This window comes from Lipophrys pholis (genome assembly GCF_963383615.2).
Source record: "Lipophrys pholis genome assembly, chromosome: 9".
NCBI classification, from domain to species: Eukaryota; Metazoa; Chordata; class Actinopteri; order Blenniiformes; family Blenniidae; genus Lipophrys; species Lipophrys pholis.
Window position 1 is genome coordinate 17,110,639 of NC_137639.1, and position 8,222 is coordinate 17,118,860.

At 40.8% G+C, this 8,222-nt stretch overlaps 1 protein-coding gene across 1 annotated transcript; it reads right to left on the reverse strand.

The window, feature by feature from the left end:
- Positions 1-430: 430 nt before the first annotated feature.
- On the reverse strand, positions 431-6,438 carry vsig10l (V-set and immunoglobulin domain containing 10 like). Its single transcript, XM_080472113.1, has 12 exons — positions 6,202-6,438; positions 5,633-5,962; positions 4,354-4,626; positions 3,988-4,254; positions 3,513-3,755; positions 3,159-3,437; positions 2,415-2,507; positions 1,804-2,028; positions 1,601-1,720; positions 1,470-1,510; positions 805-891; positions 431-690 (listed from the first exon to the last, which is right to left on the reverse strand). Exons 1-12 carry the CDS (start codon positions 6,272-6,274, stop codon positions 616-618), a joined length of 2,106 nt encoding a protein of 701 aa, XP_080328239.1. The 5' UTR covers positions 6,275-6,438; the 3' UTR covers positions 431-615.
- Between the last annotated feature and the right edge of the window lie 1,784 nt (positions 6,439-8,222).

The following is an 8,222-nucleotide window of genomic DNA, read 5'->3' on the forward strand; positions in this document are numbered from 1 at the left end:
CTTACAAATGCTTTATCTCATTATCGGCCCACTCAGACGGGGCTGAGGTCATAAGTAGTGGGAGTTTATGGTGAAAACGTATTACGAAGGCAATAATTCCTAAAGATAGTGTCAATCATTCATTTCACAAGGAAACCAAATGCAAAGCAAAAACACAAAAAAAAAAAAAACAGTGAATGCAGGTAAATTTATAATAGGAACAATTTGTGTAAACCTGCTCACTGTTTCTTACACAAAATAATCACGGCCCCAAAAATAGGACTACCTTGGAGGTTTTAAGCAGGCAGTATAGTTTTTTTTTTGTGATTTGTCACATTAGTTCGTCCAGATTCCATTTCAAGTGAATATGACTTACCAACTTGTACATGGTGTAAAATAAAAAAAATTCATCTTCAACTATATAAAAGAAAATCATACAAGTGTATGTTTTGTGTTTTCATTTATTACCATGAGAAAATACAGTTACGAAAGAACTTTTAGTCATGTATGTACAAGAAAATTAAAATATAGAGGATTGGCGTTGTTACAACTATACAAATATTAACTTAAATAAAAACTTTAAAATAAAGTACGCTGTACAAATTCCACATTTCGTATCCAAACAAATGTTAACGTTTACACAGTTGTAGCCACTCTGACAGGCGGTGGAGGGACAAACGTCGGCAGGTCCACAAATCTTTCCGATGGAGCCTGAAAAAAAAAAAAAAAAAAAAAAACACAGATAAGCCCGTAAGGTTAAACATTTGCCTTTACCCTAAAAATAAACAAGTTTTGCCACAAAGTATTTATTATTGTGAACTCTACCCGGTGTAATCTGTTGTAGTCAGGTGGAGACTTCAGCCCTCCAGCCAGCAGGATATGAGGACTTTTATCTGGCTGAGCTGCTTTTGTCTGCGGGTGAAAAGAAATTACATTCGTGGAGAATTTATTGTTGTAGACAGGTAATTAAAACAACTAAATCTAAAAAAAAACAAAAAAACTATCTGATGTGCAATTTGGCGAGTGTGGCATAAATAGGTTATTACATCCATCAAGCTCACTATGAGTAATAACTATAAATTATTGTACATTGATAATATTGCTAAAGGGCATGTTCCCCTTTGCATCAATGTTTTTTGCTGCACATCATTTTTCATATCTTTGACATTTCTTTGTGCATTTTTGCATAAAGCACAAATTGTGAAGAAAGGAGCCATTTAAAACAGTGTTTTGGCTGCTTGTACATAAAATCAAAGTACTGCATTAACTAATATATATTTAAGTTAATGCATTACTTAATCTACAAAAATAACTTAAAATAGTAAGCTAGAAAAGAAGATTGATGTAACATTTTATCAACCACTCAAGGCCTACTATTTATTTGTATCATCATATTTGATGCCTTAAAGACCATGTTAATCTTATGTAAAATAATTTTCTCATTAAATAACAGTTTCAGTCCTTCATAGTTCCACGGAAGTAAACCCAACCTTCTCAACAGCTCTGGTGACCGGATATGGAGTTTGATTGTCTGCAAAACAGGAAAAAATAAAAGTTAAAAGAGTTTACCACAGAAGATACAGTAATTTACGTTTTACATTCAGAGCTTCAGTTCACCTACTTTTCTTCTTGCAGTAGGAGACACATAAATAAATGAGGCAACACAGCAGGAGCAGGAAGAGAAGGCTGCAGGGGATTCCAGCTGCAATCCCAGCGATGGCTGGACCGCTCAGTCCATCACCTGATCCCAACATTAGAGGCTGAAACTCGGTATTCCACAGATGACATCAGCAACCGTGTCATAAGAAGGCGTTGAACACTGACCTGGGCCTATCCTGTGGACCTCAGATGGCTCCCCTGGTGTCAGACGAGCTTTGGGAATGATCCGAAACCGGTAGGTCGATTTAGGATCGAGGACAAAGACGTCCGTCTTCCTATCCAAGCCAGTCTTCCGCTGGATGGTGCGAAACCCATCTGATCCAGCTTTAGTGCGAGTAGCGTTGGGAGCGTTGCTTTGCAGTTGCGGCCCTTTCATTTGAATGTCAAACCCTTTGCAAAAGCACAGGACAGATCTGTTTTATTTATTTTTTTTAACATTTGTTTGGACAAATCACAGGATAACACAGGCAGATCTCAACATTTCATGCGTATTTCACAAAATTACATCATGTGAATATGAACTGCCATGTCATCCTCCAACTGCCTTTCTCAAAACAGAGTGTGGCTTCACACAGTCCATAATAAATACGCCCTTATTTTTCGTTGTCGAGCTTTTTGTTTTCAAAACTGTTCTCCCAGGGGGAGTTCTGCTTAGACGGGCAAATTCAAAACAAGAAGTTTAGGTTTGTGTGTGCTGTCAAGAGAAATTCCTGAGAGGAGGAGTCAGCAAACTGAGGCCTTCCAGAGGTAAAAAAACAAAAAAAAAACAGCTTTACCAGTAACCACAGATGCGTTTGGGACCTCCCAGGTCAAAGTGATGATGGTTCCATCTTGATTAGGGAACAAACTGGAACGTGAGATCGACGGTCCTAGGGAGGGAGAGATAGTGAGCCGGCGGGGGTTAGATTAAGAAAGAGCAGAAACGGGGAGCCGAGGGAATACTAAGACTGGAGTGCTTTGTTTAAAGGGAAATAGCAATCTCAGGTATTACTTCGCTCTCCTTCTGAGAGCCCATTGTGCCTTTTCAGTCCTGCCAAGCAGCCGTCCCTATTAGAAACTGAGACATCAAAGTCCTTCCAGTGTTTACTCTCAACAACACAGATTCATACTGCATGTGTGTGTGTGCGCAATCTACAAATGTACATATAGTTCTTTTTTTTTCCCAGTTGAAAGCTTGGCCTTAATACTTTCTTATATTCCTTAACTTTTTCCAAATGGCTTTGATTACTAAATTACAATAAAACACCACAGAAACCAGAAAACAGACATTATAAAGGTGAACACAGGTAGCATGATACTTTAGCAGTTTTTTTTATTCAACTATCTTTCAACATTCGTCAATTCGGATGAACTAATAGTTGAAGTTAGTCCAAAGTGACGTGTATTTTTCTCCTGTCGTTGCATTTTTATTGAAAATACGACTACGCCACTACCTGTTTACGATCAATTGTCTCAATAAGTCTCAATTTGTTAAATGTTGTCAAGTACAAAACAATTAACCAAATGCAGCAAAGGTTCACCTTGTAGCTGGATTTCCCGACTGTGGCTGCCCAGTGGGTTGCTACACGTGCACGTGTAGTTCTGGAGGAGAAAGTAGCTGGCATTGACGTGGCGGATCGAGAGTAGTGTGGTGTCCCCGCTGATGTGGTGCGTTGTCCCGCTGGAGACGGCCTGGCCGCCTCTGGACCATGACACCACGGCCTCAGGCGAGGCCTCACTCAAACACTGGACGGTGACCACTATTTTGCCGTCATTGTCCACTATGGTTCTCACGAAGGGAACAAACTTAAGCGGACTCCCTGGAGAGAAACACAAAAATTACTGATCGGCATCCACTCATTTACTCGAATGACCTGCAAAATCAAAAGACATACTTGTTGTTATGTTGCAAGAGCGACTGTCCAGCTTGTGTTTTGCAATGCACTGGATGTTCCTGCCGTTCAGAGAGTCGGAGGCTTCCAGAGTCACGCTGAAGTCCCCGAGTCCATTGTTGGAGGCACTTATGGCTGGGAAGGACAGCTCAGCTGGCGGCGTTCCTCCCATCCACCCGCAGTGAAACAGCAGCCCGGTGCTGTTCAGCGAATCCACCGAGCATGTCGGGTCACCCAGCGGCCGCTCTGGCCCAACACAACATTTAAATGGCATTAATGTAAAGCAAACACTTGAAAACTCCGGAATTTCCCAAAGTGTTGGAAATGAACATCTTGGATAACTCAATGTGAATAGGCACGAGAACACCTGAACTGCGTCATCCTGTGTTCCCTGCATTAGTCAAGAAAAGACTGATGATCTGACAATCTCCCACAATACAGACACAATAACACAAAAACATATTTTTTTCCCACATACCGTAAATGCGTAATCTTAGGGTCTTTTCACGCCGTTCTTTCGTGTCTTCGTTAAGCAACGTGCACACATAATCTCCCCCTTGGGTGGCAGACACATTCATCAGACTTAGGACTCCTTCATGGGAATCACTAAGGATCTCGTCGCCAAACGTCCAGACAGGTGTTGGTTGAGGGAATCCATCAGACTGACAGGTGAGATTTAAGGACTCTCCAGATACATAAAAAATCTGAGGTGGATGGGTTTCCAGTTTGGGCTCATCTGGTCCATCTAAAAACAGACCGAAAACATGTAGAATAGATTTCTTTATAACTGAAGGATACAAAGAACCTTATACAGAAATAAACATTGACGTTATTTTAAACTTACACCGCACAGCGACGTTGGTACGAGCTGTCGCATTGCTGAAGGGGTTTGTGAGTAGCACTGCGTACTCTCCCGTGTCGCTCCGGTTTGGCCCGAGGATTGAAAGGCTCTCCTGCTCCATCAGATGATGCGAGTCGTTTTTTATCTCTCCGCCATTGAAAAACCACACCTGATGCTGGACCACTCCTCGCAGCATACTGTAGTGTAACGTGAACACGTCACTTCCCTCTTCGGCGAAATCTGGTTGTGTGTTCAGAGTCACATTCTGGAGGGTTTCTACAAACGACAACGTGAAAAACATGGCAGAACAGGTGGATGAGGCAGTGTGGTCAACACAGCTATTCCGTAGGAAAACAAAATTACAAACAAAGTCTCAGTAAATCCAGGATGTGGTTGAACGTCAATGAGCTGTGAAACTTTCTATATTTCAGAGGGATTTCAGTCAGTGATCAGTGAAGCCAAGTTGATTCTTTGGTCCACGGTAATCCTTGAAAGGGATCCGAGCCTGTGTCCTCTGGGCCAGGAGTCTGACCCATTTATGACCAAATGAGCCTTTATGGTTACTTTCCACCACAATGAAATTCATCTGGAGCCACAAAACATGTTGAACCTTTAATATTACAATAACACAGCACATGAAACTATATTTTTTATTTTTTTTTTGCCATATCTACAAAGTACCATTTAGTTTTGATTTTCTAAACTGTATTTAGCAGTTTCTCCCCAGCATTTGAAGTATTTTTAACCATTTCAACCCTTTAGCATCTCTGCATTTTTTTTCCTCTTTTTTTTACTGGTTTAAGCCATTTTACTCTTTTGAGCCAATTTTACAGGAAATTCAGTTAATTTTAGTAGTTTATGAGCTGCTTCTTTCCCCCCTTATTAACCGTTTCCAGCACATTTTGGATTTTCTTCCTTCACCCATTGGCTTTAGTTATTTTAACTAGTTTTATTTAATGATATATTAGGCCATTTTAGCTTTTTGACCATTTTAAGCAAAGAAGTAAGCCTCATTTTGAAAATGAGTCTCACACTACAGTGATTTATGATTTTGTGAATATTTTAAACTAAATGTCTTTACATGAGGAGATTTAGGAGTTTTGAAAGCAGTAACAGCTGCTTTGAAAACATTTTCCCCCCCCCCTCATTTATCAACCAGCTTACAGACAGTTCTCATTACACAGTGCAGTAAATGATCAGTAAACATCATTTCCAAGCTCACAGAGCCATTAAATATCTTCCTATAACGAAAGCAAAAAACTGCTCTCTGTCAGACACTCACCAAATATTTTGAGAGTAAAAGACGTAAACGCTTTTCCCAGTCCAGATTTGGTCATTTCAACGGTGTAGTTACTGTCATAGGAGAGAGGCACATTCACAAAGGTAAGGGATCCATCCTTCTCAAGCCTGAGCACATCCCTCCCGTTCATGTCAATGTCTGGAGCTTCACTGGAGTTCAGAGTCCAGGTGGCGACAGGTAAGATCCCCCTGATCCAGGTCACCACGGGGTCAGGTGCTCCGCTGAAGGACACGGCCAGAGTTACATTGCTGCCAGCCATTACATTGACCAGGGTGGGGCCCACTGGAGAGACCACCAGTTCACAGTGTGCACCTGCCAGGAGGGAGTCAGAGAATTAATGCCAGAGTCAGTGATGTGATGGCTTCCTCGTTTAGCTCACGAGGAGCCCGAAGGGACAAGTTGGTGCAAGGAGAATATAAATCGCGAATTAATGGGAACTAAAACAGGCCACCGGCTCAAACTTGAAAACATATTCACTCGCTCAGTTCTCCTCTTGCAAATTACCACGACATGATCAAAGAGAAGAAAATGAAGCTTGATGTTAATCTCACCTTGAAACGCGCTCCTGAGTAAAAGAGCCAGAATCACTGCGGCCACTTTCTTTAATTCCTCCGGACAAGTCATTTCAGCAGACAGGGCTCATATGTGTTGGGTTTTTTTTTTTTACTCACAGGGATGAAAGTTTGCTGCTTAGTTCTATTTCCAGAGCAAAAAGTAGAGTTGCATGGGTCGTCCTTGACCACCTCAGTGGAACGAGCTGCTGCTGCTGCCGCTGCTGTCAATCTGGCGCGTGGGCCGCTCACCTGTGCTGAGTCATAGCGGTGAAGCCCCGCCCCCTCATCTCATTAGGTCTCATTACACACAACAAGGCCCCTATTATTTCTACTACATGACAAAGAAAGTATCACTAAACCTCACAATGTTCCTCTGGAGAGGTAAATACTAGAAATGCGTATATTGTTCGTGTATTTCTTTGTTTCAAGCCCTGCAGCAGATTTGTGCTTGTTGACATTTTCACACAACCACGAAATGACATGACATTTTCAAACCATTTAGTCATAGGCATGCCGACTTCTTACAACCGTAATTCCTCTCAATTATCATATTTGTGATTTTGTTGCACAGCAATTTTACATAGGGACTCTTGCCGCACGGTGAAACATATGAAAACAATTGATTAAGTAGATCCGCTCATAAAATATCTGTGATATCTAACACACAACCTGTCTGCTCACTTTCACTTCAGGTGTTAATGAGAAATGTTGAGTTTCCAGGCCCACCTTCTATGTTGTCTAATTTTGAAGATTGAATAGCCTGTTAGAATTAATTGATGGGATGCAGAGGTCGCAGACTCCCATCAAGGTCCAATCAGATTAGATCCAGTCAGTCGAGCAGTGAAACTGTTTTAAGGTATGTTGATGTATCTGAGTCATCTTTAAAGGCAAGGGGACATCTTTAGGTTATGCACTTTCACATACTGACATATATAGTGCTGAGTTATGTGAAAATAGGTACCGGGAGCTCAAAAATATTCTATCTTTGAGTGGGAACCTTCAACTTCAAGTTTGACAGCAGCGAGATGACAACTTACCATACAGTATGTAAGTGCACACACACACACACACACACACACACACACACACACACACACACACACACTGCAAAAGAGTGAGCACATCAGCTTAAAACAGAAGCAAAGGTGTGAATTGTCACTTATCGAATAATTTGACCCGAGATTCCACATGCATGAAAATAAACGTAACGTAAACACGAAACCCAAAAATATTTGGTATTAATTCATGTTTTTCAAACTAACTATTGAAAACATACATGGTTATTAATAATTAGGAAATAAAATAAAAATCCACATAAACAGAATGGATGCAAATAAACTCCTGCAGTGAAACAATGACTGGAAATAGAAGTCATGTAATTTGGTGGCTGAGCCCGATATTATTTTTGTAATTAGACTTCTCAGTTGAAAAGAACATTACAATTATTCTAAACACAAGACCAGAGGTTTTCAAGACAAGGAACTGTAACATCATTTCACCAAAACAATTACTGAAGAAATCTCATATTTAGACAAAGGAAAGACAAAGATAATTGTGAATTATTGTATTAATAGATAATTCTGTATAAGGGATGTTGTGGTGAGCACTCTTGCCTATAAGTGAGACGATCCTCAGTCTTGAGTTCCGACCTGTGTGGTTTTCTTTTGACTTTATTCCCACAGTCTGATTATACGTTGCTAAAAAAAAATAAAGGGAACACTTAAACAACACAATGTAACTCCAAGTATACCACACTAGTGTGAAATCAACCTGTCTAGTTAGGAAGCAACAGTAATTATGAATCAATTTCACCTGTTGTGCAAATAAAACAGAAGTGTGCAAATGAGAGGTTCTCGTCGTTTCTGGCTGATGTTTTGGTCACGTTTGAATTTTGTTAAGTGTTCTCAGTCCTCGAGGGAGCATGAGGCGTGTCGACAACCAACACAAGTTGCTCAGGTTGTGCAGCTCATCCAAGATGGAACATCAATGCGAGCTGTGGCAAGAAGGTTTGCTGTGTC

Excerpts from the sequence above, each read along its gene's own strand:
- vsig10l (XM_080472113.1), bottom strand. The coding sequence starts at position 6,274 with ATGACTTGTCCGGAGGAATTAAAGAAAGTGGCCGCAGTGATTCTGGCT. Across the intron at positions 2,029-2,414 it reads AAACGCATCTGTGGTTACTG|GGTTTGACATTCAAATGAAA; the intron begins GTAAAGCTGTTT and ends GCTTTTGCAAAG. Across the intron at positions 1,511-1,600 it reads CTCCTACTGCAAGAAGAAAA|ACAATCAAACTCCATATCCG; the intron begins GTAGGTGAACTG and ends CCTGTTTTGCAG.